The sequence below is a fragment of the Pteropus medius genome, unplaced genomic scaffold (assembly GCF_902729225.1).
Source record: "Pteropus medius unplaced genomic scaffold, Ma_sr-lr_union100, whole genome shotgun sequence".
NCBI classification, from domain to species: Eukaryota; Metazoa; Chordata; class Mammalia; order Chiroptera; family Pteropodidae; genus Pteropus; species Pteropus medius.
Window position 1 is genome coordinate 1 of NW_024351729.1, and position 20,623 is coordinate 20,623.

General features: G+C 39.6%; 1 protein-coding gene across 2 annotated transcripts in view; it reads left to right on the plus strand.

Annotated features, from left to right (window-relative positions):
- The first annotated feature begins 8,494 nt into the window (after positions 1–8,494).
- LOC120587429 (cytochrome P450 3A12) overlaps positions 8,495–20,623 on the plus strand; it is an 89,074-nt gene continuing 76,945 nt past the window's right edge. The window contains exons 1-3 of one of the 2 annotated variants that reach the window (XM_039844161.1): positions 8,495–10,668; positions 12,496–12,548; positions 15,136–15,235. In XM_039844161.1, the coding sequence (XP_039700095.1) occupies positions 12,541–12,548; positions 15,136–15,235 (108 nt within the window). In that variant the 5' untranslated portion in view covers positions 8,495–10,668; positions 12,496–12,540. The remainder of the gene's footprint in view (positions 10,669–12,495; positions 12,549–15,135; positions 15,236–20,623) is intronic. The other variant, XM_039844160.1, reaches the window with a different exon arrangement.

The window sequence follows — 20,623 nt, forward strand, 5'->3', positions numbered from 1 at the left end:
TACAAAACTGTTATGCTCTGCAGCATTTTAAATCTTGCTCTCTGGAATACGTTGTGAGTTTGGATCAAAGAAATTCATTAATTTTTTTGTTTTTAAGTCTGTGGCTTCCCATGGACATGGACAGCAATTTAGTGGTTAGCAGAGAGAAGCCAGGGAGAGAGAATGTAGATAAGGGTAAAAGGGGTCAAATATACGGTGACAGAAGGAAATTAAACTTTGGGTGGTGAACACACAATGCAATATACATACGACATGTTATTGAATTGTACACTTGAAAGCTATGTGATTTTGTTAACCTATGTCACCCCAATAATTTTAATTGAAAAAAAAAGAATAATTTAATCATTACAGATAAGCATTTTAAAAAATGCTCGGGTAATGATTAATTAATTTTTATTATTAAATATTTTGGGCAACATCATCATTGTCATCGTCATCATTACTATTATTAATAAACATCTGTTGATTGCTTACAATATGCCAAAAGCAAACAAACAAATAAGTAAGTAATAAAATCTGTGGTTTCCATCCTGGGTACCTGCCTCTAGTAGTTACACTCCTGTGTAATCACCTCTCCTTGGTGTGGGCTGGATCATGTGATTTGCTTCTAAGGAATAGAATATGACAAAAGAGATGAGATGCCACTTCTGAGATAGGTTATAAAAAGTCTGTGACTTTCATCTCAGGCACCTGTCTCACTCACACACTCTAAATGGAGCCAACTGCCATGTTGTGAGCTGCCCTATAGAGAGACCCAGGTCGCAACAAACTGAGGGAGACCTACGGCCAGCAGCCGATCATGAACCGAGTCCATGATCTTGTGAGGAACTGAAGACTGACAATGACCACCTAAATGGAATAGAAAGTGGATCCTAACCCAGTGAAGTCTTTGGGGAAGACCACAGTGAAACCTAACTGCGGGACTGTTAACTCAAGAGAGAGCTTGAACTAGAGGTTCATAGCTTAGCCATACAGGATTCTAAGAAAATGTGACAGAGTAAATGTTTGTTGTTTAAGCTATTACATTTAGGGATAATGTATTGGACAGCATTAACAACTAATTGACCTATCCTGGTCTTTGTCTACTCGTTCTGTTCCAGCCACTACCGAAGGGAACTTCTTTGCATAGTTTCCAACCTAAATTGAATAGGTGTAGGCTGGCAGTGCCTCCAGACTGACCAAATCATTTATAACGCAGAAGTTTGGGGGAGTTAATGCCCCCATGGAAAGAATATTTCACCAATGAGAGAAGGAAACCAGTGGATACCTTCTTCCCTTTTCCTTCCCTTGGATGAGCTGTCCTAATGAGTGGTCATGTGGCCTCTCAGAAGATGGTCTCTTGACCAGAGATCAGTTGTTTCTGATAACAAACAGTGCTGGCTGTGTTAGTAAGGAATCTGCCTGCGGGTTCTCCTTCCTTCCATGCTTCATTCCTATGTTTTTTCACTCCTATGCTCCTGAGTTCATATTCTATAACAAAATAGTAGCACAAAAGCCTATGTCTTGGGCTCACTTTTTTGGAATCCGGTTGAGACATATTTGTTCCTCGAAGGTTATTGTAAAACTCTATGGACGTGATGTTTTCCTTGTGGGATGATTTTGATTTCTGCCTAATGCTTTTTTTAAGGACTTATGAGATTATTTAGGTTTTTGTTTGTTCTTGGGTTGTTTTTGTTAAATTACGTTTTCCTAGGAAATAGCCTATCGCTTCTAATACTTCAAGTAACATTTTTCACAATTCATAGCAACAATTACAATTTTCTTGAGGTCAGGTTTTCAGTCCACAATTTAAAAAATTACCAATATGCTTTACTCATTAACTGCTATAAAATGATTGCATTTGATAAAGCGAATACACAGGCAGCAAGTGAATAATAATTGAACAACTGAGAAATGACCGATTATGCCTTTTTCCTTATAGAAGTGTACTTGTAGATGTAATTTTATATTCTAACTCATATATCATAGTTTTTTTGTTTTTGTTTTTGTTTTTGCTTAGTAGTATATCTCATAATTGGTATGATAGACTAAAATATCAATATTTTTTGAAAACAGACTCATGGCTTCCAGAAGCAGTTGCCTCTTGATGAGCCTCGAGAACTGCTGGCTTTTCTCCATGTGTGGCCAGGATTGGAACCAGCCATGACCTCCACCTTCTCTACGAAGTCCTTGCTTTCAGTCTGATCCACGGGAGAGCAGTGCTAACAGAGATTTCCAGAGGCTCTCAAATCACAGTGATGAGAAGTTTACTTTACATGGGAAACTTTTGATTTTCCCACCTCTGGAGCAAACGACAGCTTAAATAAACACCTTAAATGGTGTTTGCATTGTTTTACATGACTCAGATGGCTGCTTCATGTGATCAGTCACTTCTTCTTGGTCATTGTTCTCATTACTTGACTGTTTCCAAATTTTATCTCCCTGATTATTAGTTTACTAACTGATTACCAGCTTAGGAAATGCTCACTGTCTCATTTGCTACTGTTTACTATTTGCGATTTCTAGGCTGTCCCTGCCATCATCTCGACTCTCGTTAATTAACCTTCATCGGTTTGATTCATTCAGTCAATCTTCCATTCATTCACAAACATTTACAAGTGTCTGTGATGTGCCAGGTTGTATGCTAGGCCAGAGACTCAGAATCGAGAAGACAGAGTCCTTGCTCTGAAGGAGAAAAATTCATGCATTGGGTACCACATCTCCATTAGCACTCCTCATCCCTGGCTGCATGCTAGAGTGGCTTGGAGGAGAAAGTTTTTAATTTTGGTGGTGCCTTTTTTCTAATGCTGATGCTTTTTTCCTACTTTCAGATATTCTGGTGGGCCAAAGTATCTCTTATTTTTAAGCTCTCCCTGCACATGGAATGTAATGAGAATTCTGGGCTGTTGGTCACTATTTGTTCCTCTGTAGGAACTGTAAACATGCAGAAGTGAGGGTCTCCCCACCACCTACCTGCTGATGCAGTGGAATGATGCTCTGGCTGACTCCTGGACGATGGCTAGGAATTCACCTGATGGAAAATGGGTTGGGCCTATTCCAGGCAGAAGACCAACCTGTGTGGACACAAGGAAACACAAACATGTCTCATTTGGGGAGCTTGGTGAATGGCAAATCACATCATTTGCTTAAAACATCACATACATATGAGAGTTGTACCAAGAGGAGACCGAAGAAACCAGACTTGGCCAGATGAACGGGGTCTCACAGTGATACCCTGAGGCATTTAGATTTCATCCTGTGCATGATGGGAGCTGTTGGAAGGATTTGAGGAATGGAGAAATGTTACAGGATTGATGTTTCACCAGCTCTGTGTGTGGCTGAGTAGGGAATCCCTGGATGAGGCTAGCCTAGTGTCAGACAGAACCCCTTCGGTGGTCAGTCCCATCAACACTTAGATTAGACCTCGAAGGCTTTGCCCACCCTCCATTTTGCAGCATATTTGAGTTGCTTATCTTTTCTTCCATCTTACACTTCCTGTTTTATTAATTTCTTTCCACGTGGTCTTCTGAAATTTACCTACCGTTCTCCGATTCCTCTTTCACTCATTGGTTTCATCACCTTTTACTTTCTGCTTTCCTGGAGACCTAACTGATTCTGATTGTGACATGCTGCAATTGTTTGCACCATCCCCTTTCTGCTGATACCATGAGTTCAGTGAATACACAATTTAGTAATGGGTAGAAGAATGTGTATACTGTTTCGAGGTCACAACCAGCTCTGTAACATTTATTCAACTACAGTGGATGTGTGCTGGGAGGAGTGGAAGGTAAAACTTTTTTCCATATGTGACTGACAATCTGCCAAATTATTTCAGGAGGCCCTTTGGAATCCAAGCGTGAATGCTGCTGGCATAATTTGGAATCACAAGATCTGGCTCATGCCCTGGAATAATGGTTTAATTGGTTGGACAAGACTCTTCTCTTTCCTCAATTATATTTTCACATCTGTGAAGTGGGAATTACATTAATGCCAACAATGCTTATCTCACAGGATTGTCATTAGGATCAATTAATAAAGACTTGAAAGAACCTTTTTAAATGTACAGTGTGGGAGAGGTGTTAGTGTATGTTTATCAGGAAAGACACATTCTAAAATAACTTAGGCAGTGAGCAGCCATGAGGTACCCTCTTCCTCCTCTTTCCTTTGCTGTAAAGTCGAGGGAAGTGCTTCTACTTTGGGCAAAGAGGACTTTCCCTTTTAATTTTTAATTTTTATTTTTCAATTAGAGTTGACATTCAAAATTATTTTATATTAGTCTTAGGTGTATAGCATAGTGCTTAGACATTTATATAACTTACAAAGTGATCTCTCTGAGCACTTTAGTACCCACCTGGCACTATACATAGTTATTACAAAGGTGGACTTTCTGCACGGTGGAATGTGTGTGGCTCTGAATGGGCGTACCCATGCCTTACCCCTGCTCTCTTTGTTGGGCTTGTTAGGGGGCTTCAGCTTGTCTCTGTGTTGGGCTACTGTGTTGGTCACTATTCTCTCAAATGAGCTCTTTGCCCATTAATTCTTGGGCAAAGCTAAACCTGTTTAAAGTTAAGACCTTAGACTCTAAGTTCGACAATATAAATTTGAATCCCAGCTCTGCTAGTAATTAGTGATGAAACCTGTATGGTCATTTAAACTTTTTGTGCCACAGTTGGCTCATCAGTAAAATAGGGGTCATACCTATTCCATAGAATATTTGGGGTGGATTAAATCAGTCAAGACAGCCAAGTACTCAGAACAATAAATATTATCTATTTATTATTTTTTGAAGTTAGGTGTGTGTGAGTGCGTGTGTCTGTGTGTGTGGCATGCCTGTTTTCTGCAGTCCCAGATGAGAAAACACTCTAGAATTAAGAGCTCCATACTTAAATGGGCAACTGTCTTCTCCCAGGTCCGTCCCATGCCATCCTTGTTCTCCCTCTTGCCCTCGGGTACTCTTGGTTCCTGACTGGGCTAGGGGACCTGGGGACCCTAAATGACAGGGAGGAGAATAAAAGAGGAAAAGGGAGGGTTTAGAAAATCCTAGAAGGACACCGAGCCTGAGAGAGGCATGCAGCGAAGGGAGCTTGTGGTCGAGACAAGTTCTCTTCGGTCAGTTCTGGTCAATTTCCCTCAGAGACGGTTGAGGGAACAAGTACCGGCATGCCCACAATCACACACTTCCAATACATCAAGTCCTGTTGATTTTATTGTCTCCATATCTTTCAAGGAGAAGAAAGTTTACGGAAAGATTAATTGTGCCAAATACTGCTACTTCGTAACACGTGTCTCGATTTAATATTCAACTTTTATTTGTGTGGTTAATTGTTTCGTGTCTCTACCCACTTTGCCTTCATGAGGGCGGGATCCTGACGCTTATATTCAGCCTTGACTTGTGGCCTGAACACAACCCAATTAACATACACCGGGGAGAGATGCCCACTTCCTCCAATGCCGAGAGAGAACGTCCACAGGCCTGCCACATTTTTGCCACTCCTCCACCAACCACAAGGTCCAGCCACCAAAATTTAGATACCAGCTAGTTACAGTGAATTGACAAGACCAAGTTTTGCCCTACTGAGAAGTATGGGGATTTGAGAGCCGAGTTACAGATACCTAATCTTGCTTTCATTTTTTTGTGCACTCAAGATTGTGACCTGTGACATTTGAATCTAACACACAAATCATTTCAGAGCAATACTTCCTTTCCAACCAGTGAGCAATTTTCTGGACCAGTGGAAGTCAGGATGGACTTTCTAGAAGAGGTGCCACATGGACTAACATTTAAAAGGACAGAAATAGCAGACTGATGGAGCTCCTTGCATTGCTGAGAGCCTGACAGCCTCTCCTATATACTGATATCTGAACCTAATGCTTCTAATAATGTCATTTGAGATTCAACTTTGACCATTTGCTAAGGAGACAGAGAAAGCAGATAAGCAATTTTCTGTTGATGGGGACATTATATTTCTCATACCTACATAATTACTTTAACTTGGCAGTACTATAATTATCTGTTAATATGTCTCTATATCAACCTGAATAATGTCTGGATTATACTCATGTTTGTACTCTGCATTTGGAGCAGAGTTTTAACATTGCAAATGAGTAGATGAGAGATATGAAGTGTGTGGGGTCTTCTTCTGATACACAGTGTATTTATTATACATTCAGCACAACTCTTAGTATGCAAGTCTTTTCATGTTACATGTTTCCTTCCATGGGAAGAAGGGGCATAAAGATCATGCCTTGTATTATTTCTCTTTCAGGAGCAAGGGTGTTTGCATTATTTAGGAATCACTGTTGGCTACATTTTAGACCCAAGCAATGACTAGCTTATGGCTGTTGGGATAGATTCCAACCAGTTGAAGCAGTCAGTCCATGAGCTGAATAAGGCTGGCAAGAGGTCATTAGGCTTAGTTATTAATTCATTGCTGTCAAGAGTAATTTTGGAGGAAGTCAAAAGCATATTTTTCCACAGAAGTTTTTTATCATTATTATTATTATTTCTTATTATTACTATTTCCAAGAATAATAATCAAGGCTTTGTGTTTAGGTGAGGGTATTAAGTTGTCAATAGTTATCAGATGACACTTAAGCTTTCCTTGTTTGGATGTAGTCTATGTACCTCTTTGTTTGGGAGCATAGAGGGGAGACCCTACGCAACAATACCCTTAGTATGATCAGGACTTGCATCTGTCTTTGCTGTGATGATGTGGAGTCCTTTCTTCTGGAAGACTCACAGGGGTGCTTCTGTGGGGGTCGCCATGCAGAACCAGAATTTTAACCAATTACCGTTGCAGCCTTGGGTCTTATCAGGGAACAAAAAATTTCAAATACTGGCATTTAGGAGCAAAAGAAGAATTTTCAGTCTCCCTTCATATTTGCTTATTTGTAATATGCTGTTGTGGTGAATAGCTTTTGGAAAGCCACTTGCAGTCACTGAGCTGCAGTTTCTGCACCTGTAAATGGGAAGCGTAGCATGACTCTATTTAACAGTTTCCAGAGTGAGCACCAAAAGGGAGCAGAAAGGTATCAGAATTCCTGGTATCTTTTATCCTACTCTTCCCAGGGATCATCTTCTGGCTTTCCATGTTTGCCCTTTGTTGGTATTGCAGCCTGCAGCCCCTTCTTACTTACCTTTCTGTAGGGCTCCATTGTCCCAGAGCTTCCAAAAGTATGCCACATACTGAGCAGTTATTTGTGTCTCTCCACCGGCAGGCTGCTCCTGAGGATGAGGATTGTATGGCTTGTAGCCCACAGCCTGGCACAATAACTACAAAGAACATTCACTCACTTGGCCTTGAATCAATGCACAGGTGAATAGACACATTCGTGCACTATACCTTCTAATGGCACCTGTGGAATTTAACAGGTGCCTCTTGGAGAAAACCTTAACCCAAATAGGACAACCCATGATGGTAGAAATCTAGGGTTGCATGACAAGCTTCCAAGTAAATAAGAAAGCGAGTGAGATAGCTGGGACTTAACTTACATTTACCGATGAGATGTTCACCTACTCAGCCGTGTGTCAGACAGCCCTGGAGATCTTCAGGCCAGAGGGCCCTAAAGAATTGGGTAGGGGTGAGTCTATCACTTTCTGCAGATGGGATGAAAGTGAGAAGGGATAAAGAGAGAAGGATGGAACAAACAGAATTTTAGTGTTTCCTGTTTCTTTAACTGTTCAGTATATTTGAGGTTTTGTTTTTGGCATAATTCATGGTTTTCTAGGCCAAGTAGACACAGAACATGGGTCTGAGTGATGATAATGAGCTGGTGGAATTTACAGACTCTCAGACCTCAGCTCTCTCCCATCAGGAATGTGGTGGGGATGGGGAGTTAAAGGTGACACTGACTGCTATTATAGGCCTCCTCCTACCAGCTCCTCACTGCCCATTAGAAAATCCCCCATTGGTCAAAAAGCAGGAACCCATATGCTCCGACCCACTTTGCCCCAGGAAAAAAGCTCATGTCATTCCTCTGGAGTCCTGCATGCTATGAGTGCTGTCCATAGGGAGATTTGCCATGCCATTGGTGGCTAAAGGGTTTGGGGTCCACTTGGCATTTATGCTGCTGTTCGCTTTACATCCATTGTTCTTGGACTTGTGATCTTTCCAGAAAGAGAAAGCCATTCTTTGATCTTAAATCTGTGTGTCTACTGCAGGACCTGCTGAGGGCTGGGACAGGAAACAGGATGAACTGATACACTTGGTTAGTCATCACCATCTCGTCCGTGTCCTGCCTCTCTTTCTGGGGCCCCTTGTCAACAAAATCCTGATGGATCAGCCTGAACTTACAGCGATGGACATCGAGGCACAGCCAGGCCTTCTTGTTGTACTAACAATCAGGAAGATGGTGTGGTGACCAAGGAGCCACAAGGAAAGGACGCACAAGGCACCCAACGACCTCATATGTACCGCCTCAGCTCCGACAACCCTTCTCAATGCCCACTCTCTATAAAGTGCTCTGCTAGAGACTAGGGACATGGTGGTGATAAGAGAGGCATCCCTGTAGCAGACCGGTTGGAATGGGAGAACATTTCTCCTAGATATTCCCACTCCTGGTCCCACAAGAGGCCACTCACAGGGAAGCAGGGTACGAATCTCATGTGCTTGAAGCCTGGGGACAGGGGCACCGTCCAAGTCACACTGTGTGGTCTGTCTGGCAGTGGAGCTGTCACTACTGTCACCAGTGGATAAACAACACTGTAGCCTTAGAAGACACAGATACAACCACGAGTCAGTTGTTGCAGCAGAGATAGTGCCCTCTTATGCCAACACATGTAAATTAATGGAAGTGATTGGCTTTATTGTTAGCCCCTTCATTTGTACCAAAAGCAGCATTACTCTCCCCAAAAGAGGAAAGCTGGAATATGGAACCATGTGAGTTTAGACACTAGACCAGATCTTCCCTCGGGATCAATGTTGCTGACACATTTACTTAATTGCTTGGCCTCATGAGAGTTCATGTAACGAGTTGAAAGTTCAGAAGCAGAAATGTGTTTGATTTGCCATGGTCGTCAAGGGAAAAGACAACACTAGGGTGGGACTAACCAAGGGTAAACCCAGTTTTCAACAGTCAGTACAGACACTTCCACCAGCTTTCCGGAGGAAGGATCCAAATACCCAGCTGGGCCTGGCCGAAGTGCCTCCACTGTGTCCTGTAGCACAAGTCCTTTCATGCAATTTGGGGGTTTATTTTATCAGATATGATAAGATTAGAATTTTCGGAACCTATGCTTTCTTAAAGGATAACATCCAAAGAAGAGGACATAAGGTCTTAATTCAACTCTTGAACACTTATGGTTATTCATTTTATGTTATATAATGCATCTTTTGCTATCAATGAGCCGGTACTGAAGTTTGGAAGACCGTCTCTCTTTTAGCTGAAAGCATTTGTAAGGCGTATTCAACAATTTTCAGAGCTTGCTTTTCAGTCATACTTTCCTCATTTGCCTCTATGAGGTTAGCTTTTAGGCCTACAAACTTCCTTTTTAAAATGGTTGCCGTAGTCTCTTTCCGCAGCTTCTTCTTTCCTCTGCTCCGCCATTTCTCGGTAACACCAGATCGAGAAGGCTTGTGAATGTCTAGAAGCCCCAGTTGTGGCACTCCACACGGGACATGTGAAAGATCAATTGCAGGCAGGCCAGCCATAGGAAGCACCGGCCGTAATGAGATTTTGGGATAACTGACACACAGAGGCAATAAACTAACTACTTTGTGAGTGACCAACTTGAAAAATGAGTGAGCCTGGCACTGTGCTTACCAGCATCAAAGATTGAAGGACCAGATGTCATGAGGGAAAGAATGGCCTGGAAATGGATTATTTAGTCATTGGATCCTTTACACAGTTTCATTCAGGGAACGAATTGTCAATCACCCTTCTCTAGAGATCGAGTCAACCAAACTGCCTGACAACAGAGACTTGGGTGTAGCTGAAAGGTACCGCATTTTTATGAGGATGATGGAAGCCTTGAACACAGTTTTTATTCTCAGAAATAAGTAAACGGTGGCTATTCCAAGGCCTGTTTATGATGATATATTTAAGAAGAACCAAACTCTAAAACAGGGTCAAGACGTAGCGAGAAGGAAAAGCATAAAAGTCACTGAACACACTGTAAGAACAATGTGGGTTCACAGTAACTCTCTGTTATTGAGTGGATGCAGTTTAGCAAAATCTCATCATCAGAGCAGAATATGTTCTTATTTTCCTTTTTTTAAAAAACTAGAATAAGAATCTCCAAAATCATGGAAGAGTCAACTTACTAAAAGTCATGAGTGAATTTCCTGGAAGAATTCCAGCCCGAACCTCAGGAGCACTCCAATTTGGAAACTTTTATTAAGTATTCACTCTAGGATTGGGACCCTGAAGTCTTCAGCTCCTTTAAGCTAATCATCATTACTTTCTCTAGGTCTCACGGTCGAAGTGGGAAAGGAGATGATGAGTGGATGTACTTATTGCTGTTGGAGTTGCTGTTATTATTTATCGTCTACATGGTACCTCCCCAGATTGACACTTCCGGTTCTGAGTCAGTGACTGGCCAGCCCCAGCACCTGTCCCATAATCCCTGTAACCTGGCAATCTCTTTTGCTTTGTAGATATGGGACCTCTACACATGGACAATTTAAGAAGCTGGGAATTCCTGGGCCTACACCTCTGCCTTTTTTGGGAACTATTCTGGCCTATCGAAAGGTGAGTGTTGTTCGAGCTCCCTCTTTTGTTTCTTATGGTTACAAAGCCCAGCTGAGTTCCATAGAAAAATGCACTCCTCAGGAAGAAGTTCTGAGGCTTCCTGTTCCAGAAGGGGCATCATATGCCCCACTCAACACAAGGGCATCACATGCCTGACTCAGCACAGGGCCAGGGTACCCCAGGGCTCTATTACTGTTAGGAGCCTCAGGTCTTGCCTCAGTTGGACAGAGAGTTCTCTGGCTGAGTTGGCACAGGACTTGATGTTTCAACTTGTGAACATCGTGGTGAGGATTTTCTTTCTGCCAGGTGCAGAGTCCCAAGAAGATAGAGGCTCCTGGTAGCCCCTCACTTTTTTCCCTTCCTCCTGGATAGCTTTGAAATTTCAGTGTATCAGGCAACTCAAGTATTCACCATCGGGTAATTTGCACAGACATTCTTGAATTCTCTTAAGAACTGCTAAATTCTGCTGTTATTTCCATGGGCCTAACTCACCCTTTGCTGCCCATGATGACTTCGGGGGACTTGAGAGATGGAACAAAAGCTTTCAGCTTTACATCTTTATCCTCAAAGGTGGCGCCCTATGGGTGAGTCTGAGCACGGAGTGTATATAACTGACACGATGGTGGCCATCTATTGACTATTTAAACCATAAATGACTTCTGCATTTTGCTATTTAAAAAAAAAAAAACAGAATTACTATACTAAATCTCTAGAAAGGAGATTTGACAAAATTATTAAAAATTTAATTTAACCGAATGGAATGTACGAGGTGACACATGACTGTGAATTATGATGTCCCTTTGTGGTTAATCCAACCCTGATACTTCACCCATGCCCTGATTCCAGAACAGAAGGTTATGAGCTCATGTCTGGGTGGCCAGCAGGCAGAGCCTTGCATATAGGCTGCTCTGTGCTTCGGATTTCCTTTCCCGCAGACCAGAGGCTTGTTGCTCAGATCCTAATTCTCCTGAGGTCTTCAGTGCCCCTATTAGTCTAAGTAGATCCCACACTTTTTCCCCTCTGAAAAAGCCATGATTTTTTCCACCTTTCTCAAATCAACTCTTTATAGATACGCCCCACAACCACATTTCTAGGACTTTCTTTTTCATAGTTAAAACGTCACAGATCATAGATGAAACAGCTACGGGAAGATTTGCTTTTTAAGTTACAGAAGAAAAATTTAGAGAAAGTGTTTCAATTTGCTCTGCCTGGTGCAGGGTGCCATCTCCCTATCTTTTCTGTTCTGAGCTGGAAAACTGGAAGGCGAATTCACTTTGTCGTTTAGTCATTCCCTCACTCAATATCTCACTCAACAAACATGCCTTAGACTTGTTTAATTCTGCTAGGCTAAAAGAGGTCACTGGTATCTTAAACTTCCTAATTCTGTTAGAATTCTAGAGGTGGCTCATGAGATAAATGAAAAGAATCCTTAACCAGGAGATCAAAGAGTGTGCAGATTATTCTTAGTGTCCCTCAATTTCAGTTCTCAATGTCCATGGAGGCAACAATCCAGGGGGTTATGAGATTTTAGAGACAACACATGCACATCATAAACCCTTCGGAAAGACAAGCAGTTCCTTAGTTCATAGACAACTGGTAAGTGGTTCAGTATCTACACTACTTGGAGAAAATTCAAGACTGGTTTTAATTCTCAACTATCTCCTCTGTTTTCTATCTGATCTCCAAGACACCTCTGAATAAGTCTTCCGTCTATCTGCCAGTTCGAGACAGGAAGCCTGATTTCAAGAGAGTCGAGTAATTTTTGTCCCAATTAGAGGTAGTGTTTAGCACATTTTAGTAAAAATCTAATTTTGTTTCTCCTTACAGGGTTTATGGGATTTTGACAAGAAATGTTTTAAAAAGTATGGAAATATGTGGGGGTGAGTATTCTTGCTGTTATGATGAAGCCCTCCTCCCCGCCACCCCACCCTCTTGCCCAGTTTGTGGATCACAGTCTCAGCCCAAAGCCTCTTGGGATGAAGCCACCTATTACAAAGCTCTTGGAAGCTTCCCCACCAGGAATCTGATAGGTCGCCAGGTATCTGGTCTGCGATCTGAATCAAGCTGTAGAGTTGCAGATTAGCACTGCTCTCCAGACTTTGATGGCCTAGGGACTCCTAGCATCACTCTCAGTCCAGGGCCTCATTATCCTCTCTTCTCCATTTCCTCTTCCTTGGGTCACCTGTAATTGGATAAAATCCATGATTTCAGACCCTTCTAATATAAGCTCGTAAATGCATGTCATTCTCCCTTTCCCACATGATTCACTATTAATTAAAAGCCAAACATTTTTTAATTAAAATTTGATTTACATGTCCTTTTGAAAAATGGCTGTGGGTTTAAGTAAAGAGAATAGTAAACCAAGGTAAACAGAATAGTAAACCATTTCTGCTTTTTTACTTTCTCCACAGTGTGGAGTTTGTTACTTTTTAATTGTAAGCTAAGGCTTTTCAATAGAAATTTAGTTTATACAAGTATTGCTTATCTATTCTAGTATACTGATTTTATTTATGTTTATTTATTTATTTATTTTATTAATTTATTGGGGTAACATTGATTAATACAATTATATAATTTTCAGGTGTACATTATAATTTGACATCTATATATTCTATTGTGTGTTTACCACCCAAAGTTCAGTTTCCTTCAGCTACCATATATTTGATCCCATTTCCCCATTTCACCCTCCCTCTATCCCCCTATATTTGATCCCCTTTACCCTGTCTACCTCTCCCCTCCTCTCCCACTCCCTACCCTGTGGTAACCACAAGTCCATTCTTTAAGTCCATGAGTCTCTGTTTGTCCTGTTCATTTGTTGCTTATAGGTTTATATCCCACATATAAGTGATATCATGTGATTTTCAACTTTTTGGTCTGTCTTATTTCACTTAGCATGATTATCTCGAGGTCCATCCATGTTGTCACAAAAGGCAGTATTTCATCTCTTCTTATGGCTGAGTAATAGTCCATTGTATATATGTAGCACAGCATCTTCATCCAATCATCTATCATAGGACACTTGGGTTGCTTCCATGTGAGATATAGGATATTGCTAAACCATGGTGTTTCTTGGTGGGCTGATGGACTGGAGGATTTTGCAGAGTTACATCGGGCAGTTGCAGTTGCTGTTTCTCTGTGGAGAGTCTGGTATTTTAGTGAGAGCAGCAGGGGAGGTGTAGTGGGGTGTTTGTATGATAAAAGCAAGTGGGAGAAGGCTTTACCTCTCCATACTTTTCATCTTCTAAGTGCCACCTCAATAACTTATATCACTGCACTAAATGTACTCTAAACCCACTTAAACCTTCTGATTTTTAGAACATGTTTTTGAAATGGGCAGCATTAAGTGCAATGGTTCTCATTCATTTTAATGTATGTTCATTAAACCATTTGAAATTCCTCTGAGAAGCCAACAAAAGAATAGGTAAGCCTTGTGGAAAATCTTCCTTTTTGTTCTAGGTAATGCAATGATTTATAAGAAAAAATAAAATGCATAGGACAATGTAATTAAACTTATAGTAAACCAGTCAGGACAAGTCAAATTGGAATGTATCATATAGGAAGTCAACTTTCTGTGGTACGTGTGTCAAAGCTGGGCTTCCTCTGACAGATGTCACCTACATGGACCTGAGGGCCCCTTAGGCCTATATATAGAATAAATATAAATAATAAAAAGAAAACATTTAAAAATTAACTGTACGTACTCCTTTGCGTTTTAGTAGACAAGTGCTTTGACCAACTAAGCCACAGAGCCAGACTTTCCTCTGTATTTTTTATTCTCTTTGTCCTTCCAATTTTCCTAAGCTTGATTCTAATAAGGACTCCTCCTTAATAGTTAGAATATTATTCCCTTTAAGAAATTGTAAACTAGTAAACAAATTTTAGAAAATAGGGTAAAGAAATCATTCATATTCCTACTATATTTTTTTGAGCATTTCAGTCTTTTTCATTTGCAGACACATTTTTACATATTTGTGACCAGTATGTCTACACTTTTCCTCTAACATGAAGGCATATGCTTTTTCATGTTTTTTTTTTAATTAAGATAATTGGGATAACATTGGTTAATACAATTATATAATTTCCAAGTGTACATCATCATTTGACCTCTGTATATTGTATTATGTGTTTACCACCGAAATTCCAGGCATTTTTCATGTTGTGATATATCTTCAAAAGTATATTTTTTAATGACTGAGTGGGTGGACTCTCATTTTTCTGTTCTCAGATAACTTACTTGCTTTGACTATTTACTAGCCTAATTAATTTTTTGATAATAAAATAAAGAATCAAAAAACTATGGAGAATGATATAGGAAATACTCATCTATATACCACTTAATGCTATTGCTGACCATGATTTCTAGAAATATGAATTATACAATAGCGAATTATAGTCTGGACTTCCAGAGTGACCCCAACTACAGAAACTGGCTTCTTAAAATTAATCAGCTCTGTTTTCCCTAAACAGGTTCTATGATGGTCGACAGCCTGTATTGGCTATCACAGATCCAGACATGATCAAAACAGTACTAGTGAAAGAATGTTATTCTGTGTTCACAAACCGACGGGTAGGCATTTATTATTTTTAATTAATTAATTAATTAATTAATTTATCATATTTTTATTTTGAAAATGTTACAGATTAACAGGAGGTAGCCAATAAAAATTTAAGATGGTCTCATGTCATGTACCTTTCATTCTCTTTCCCCCAATGGTAATATCTTGTATAACTACAGTACAATTTCAGAGCAGGAAATTGACATTTGTATATCCACAGAGCATATTCAGATTTCATCAGTCTTATGTGCAGTCATTTGTGTGTGTGTGTTGCTCTACGAAAAGTTATTATGCATGTAGATTTGTGTAACTACCACCACAATGAAGATCCAGAACGTTTCCATCACCATAAGGTTCCCTCTTATTATTTTTTTAGTCATAGTGTGTAGCTTCTCTTTTCTTCTTCTCAGGGTCTTTATCAAACAAACATTCATTTGATGAAGACAATTGTTATCAAATTTTCCTTTTATGAGTTGTGCCTTTGGTGCCATGTCTGAAAACTCTTCACCTAGCCCTGGGCCCCAAAGACGTTTTCCTATTTTCCTAAATGCTATATAGTTTTCTGTTTTGCATTTAAGTATGTGATCCATTTTGTTCCAATTTTTGTATAAAGGTTGAGATCAAAGTTATTTCTTTTCTTTTCTTTTCTTTTCTTTTCTTGTCTTGTCTTGTCTTGTCTTGTCTTGTCTTGTCTTGTCTTGTCTTGTCTTGTCTTGTCTTGTCTTGTCTTGTCTTTCTTTCTTTTTTAACCTGTGGGTATGTAATAGCTGCAGCACTGTCTGTGAAAAGGCTTCCCTTCCTCCTTGAAAAGGCTTCCCTTCCCTTGCACCATTGTCAAAAATCAGTTTGGCCTATTTGGGTGGATTTCTCATTCTCTGTTCTGTTCATTGTTCTATGTATCTATCTTCTACCATTACCACACAATTTTGATTACTGTAGCTATATAATCAGTCTCAGCATGTAGACTTTCTTTCAGAATATTTTAGCTATTCTCTGTCCTTTGCCTTTCTATACAAATTTAGAATAAGCTGATCTATGTTTCCAGAACTGCTGTGATTTTGATAAGAATTGAAATTAATCATATTTCAACTTGGAGAAAATCTATATTGTTACTAGGTCAAGTCTTTCAAGCCATGAATGCAGTATGTCTGTCATTTATTTAGGTTTGCTTTGATTCCTTTCAGCAATATTTTGTAGTTCTCAGCATAGAAATCTTATACATGTTTTGTTAGATTTACTCCTAAAGCATTTCATTTTCTTTGGAGTGATTGTAAATGATATTATATTTTCAATGTATTTTCAGATATTCGTTGTAATTGTATACAAATGCTATTGATTTTTATGTGTTGATCTTGTATTCTACAATCTTGGTGAGCTAATATTAGTTAGTTCTAGACGTTTTCATTTTATATTCCTTGAGATTTTCTGCATTGACAATCATGTCACTGAAAATAGGGGCAGTTCGAATTTTTTCCTGCCAATCCGTATGCCATTTATTTCTTTTTCTTTTGTCCTCTTACTGCACTAGCTAAGACTGCCAGTAAGATGTTATATAAGAGTGGTGGGAATGGAGATATTTTCCTTATTCCTGATCTTAGGGGGAAGCATTCGGTCTTTCTCTGTTCTGAAATTTTTATAGATTTATTTTTGACAGATAAAGTGTATGTATGTATTTAGGTGTATAATGTGACATTTTGGTATATGCATACATTATAAAATGATTCCCACAAATGAATTAACATATCCATCACCTCTCATAGTCAGCTTTTTATTTTTATTTTTTGGTGTGTGGTATGAACACTTAAGATCTATTGTCTTAGCAAATTTCAGGTACACAACAGTGTCGTTAACTATAGACACCATGCTGAATATTAGATCTCCAGAACTTATTCATCTTATAACTAGAAATTTGTACCCTTTGATCAATATCCTCCCTCCTAGGCTCAGATAACCACCATTCTAGTCTGTTACTATGAGTCTGACTGTTCTTTTAGATTCCACATATATGTGAAATCTTGTAATATATGTCCTTCTGTGTCTGATTTAATTCACTTAGTATGTTGTCCTCCAGGTTCCTCCATTTTGTTGCAAATAGCAGGATTTCTTTCTTCTTTAAGGCTGAGTAAAATTCCATTGTATGTATGTATGTATGTATGTATTTACGTATATTTGTATGTATACACACTCTACATTTTCTTTATTCATTCATCTGTCCACTTATATAGACAGAAATTATTAATAGACAAGGACTTACTATTGCCATTTTGTTAATCCGGGTGTTCACAGATTCTTTGTTCCTTCTTCCTCTCTTCTTAGTGTCTTTCTTAAGGTTTTGATAATTTTCTATAGTGTATGCTTTGATTCCTTTCTCTTTCTCTTTTCTATACCTACTAGATGTTTTTGCTTTGTGGTTACCAGGAGTCTTACCTGAAATATTTTATGGGTATCACAGTCTATTTTAAGCTGATAACAATTAACTTTGCTCTTTTTGAAAACTAAATGTTTTTACTGTCCCCCTCACCCCATTTTTTTTTTGGATGTCATTATTTATATCTTTTTATATGGTATGTCCATTAAAATTATTTTAGCTATACTTATTTGTAATTACTTTGTCTTTTAACTTTTACGCTAGAGTTATAAATGATTTATTTGTCCACTGCCATAACAATATTGCTGTATTTTGAATTCGACTATTTACATTTGCCAGTGAGTTTTATACTTTCATACGATTTCATGTTACTAGCTTAGCGTTCTTTCTTTTCAACTTGAAGATCTCTTGCTCTTTTCAAGATTCTCTGCCTTTGATTTCTGACAGTGTTATTTTAATGTCTTGTTGAGGTCTTTTTAGATAAATCTTTGAGCTTCACGTGCCAGGGTTCCATGTATTTTTACAGGTTTGGGTGTTTTAAAAATATGTTATTTTTAATTTATTTTGTAAAATAAGCTTTCCGCCCCTTTCTCTCTCCTTTTCCTAGGATTCTAATAATGTGAATATTGTTTTATTTAATGGTATCCCATAATCCTAAAGCCTTTCTTTATTCCTTTTCCTTCTTTTTTCTTCCTTTGACTGGATAATTTTAAATGATCTGTATTCGAGTTTGCTGATTCTTCTGCTTGATTGAGTCTGCTCTTGCAGCTCTGTGTTGCATTTATTTAATTCAGTCATCATAGTCTTAAGCTTCAGATTTTCTTTTTGTAATTTTTTATGTTTCATATCTCTTTGTGGTACTTCTAATTTTTGTAATTTTTCCTATTTTGTTAAACTATTTAAGATTAAATTCATTGAGATAACATTGGTTAATACCAATGCACAGACACCATTGCAACACATAGGGATCATAAAGAATCAGGGAACATGACATCGAATGATCTTGTTAATTTTTTATCTGTGTTTCTTGTACCTCTCTGAGCTTCTTTAGAACAATTATTTTCAATCCCTTGTCATGTAATTTGTGATCTTCATTTCCTTGAGGTCAGTTACTACAAGTTTATTTTGTTCTTTTGTTGGTGTCATCTTTCCTTCATTCTTCGTGATCCCTGTAGTCTTGAAATAGTGTCTGCTCATTTGAAGAAGCGTTCTCCTTTTACAGACTTTATGACCTAACTTCAATAAGGAAAGACCTTTACTTTGGGGCTGGGCCACATGGAATGTACTGTGACCCTCAGTATAGTGATATAAGTTGATATTGTATGGGGATGTAATTGCTCCAGGTAAATAGGTCATGGCTGGTCCAGGCAACTGGGGTTCACCACATCACCAACAGCATGATCCTTGGCAGCAAATGCTTTTGAGGGTTCACAGTAGCGGCAAGGGCTATTAGGGTCTTTAGCAGGATCAACAACTCCTGCAGTGAGAGACTCAGTCAGGCAGCAATGATAGCCAAAGCTGATGGTATGCAAATGCTTATCAGTGAGGGCAAACTGCAGGCACATGACCAATGGTAAGGGCCAGAACCAGTGGCAGGGGTTGGGGGGAAAAGTGGGCACAGAAGTAGAATTGAGTGTCCAGGCTATCGTGTACATTCACATGGCTGCAGGGGCTAGCTTCAGGTGGACACACAGCAGTAGAGGCTGGTTACTGATGTTGAGGCTGACACTGTGCAGGTGTGTAGCTACAAGGGGTAGCTGTGGGCACATGTGGCAGGTTAGTCCACTGACAGGAGTCAGGGTTAACTCCAGGCACCTGAATAGATTCAGGGGACTAGGCTGGTGTTATGCACATGCCCAGCCGCATATTACAGTGCTGGCTGCTGGCGTGGATCCCAGCGCTCAGGATGGTGGCACTTCATAAAGTAGCTCTGGTGAGAGTGGAGTGTGATAGAGCAAGACTCAGTCTGCTGGAGTTTGCAAATGCGAGAAACACTGGGGCTATTAGCAGCAAAATTTCCAGGGGGCTCACAGAGTTTGTGCTGACTGTTGGTTTCCTCAGCAGCAAGGTCTGTTTAGGTCTTCTGCAGAGAAGGATACAGAAAATCATGATCATTTCTGCTGCATGGCTGATATGGTAGTTCCTTCTCTTCCTTTTTGTTCTTAGCTACCTCCAGGCTCTTTATCTATGCCATATAGTGGATGTAATGAAACCAAAGCGGGTCATTTGTGCTGTGCCCTGAAAGGCTGGGGGAATTGTCACTCGCCCCATTCTTCTTTACTCAACAAAGGGGAGTCTGTCAGGCTGGAGAGTTTCCTCTTGTCACTGAGCAGTGATGACCTGACCAATGGGATGATGCAGGCAAAATTAAACTCTTCTTCCTATTCACTTTGTATAGTTATTTTCAGGAGTTTTGCTTCACTCTGTTGCTGATCTTCTTAAGTAAACTCCTGAGCTCTCCTAGACCTTTATTTGTTTGTGGATAGCTGTCTAATGGTTGTTTCTTGTGGGGTGATGGAGGCTAGAGTCTCCTACTCCACCATCTTGGTGATGTCTCTCCAGGTTTTCATCCTTGTGATGTTAGCTGAGGGTGTTTTTGTAGATGCGCTTTAACAATTTGAGGACGTTTCCCTCTCTGGGTGAGTTTGGTGAGTTTTTATCATGAATGTGTATTGGAGACACTCATTTTAAAACAAAATATAGAGTTAGAAGATGAAAGAGTCTCAAGCAGGTTGACTTCATAGGCCAGTTCCAAGCTGAGAAATAAAAGCACCTCTTTCTTTTTCTTTCTATCCCTGGTGGAAAAATGTAAGGGAAAAGGATTTTCATGTAATTCTATCATTTTTTTCAGAACAGCAAATAGGTTCCTTATCTTTTACATATTATCTTTTACATATTAACAATTTTGTAAACAAATCACCATATTAAGACATCTCTTTTTCTGGTTGGTCATTCTGGAGATATAAGTAATGTTAGAACTGGTCTGAGGCAACATACAGTTTACAAAGGCTGTCAATAATCTCTTTCCATC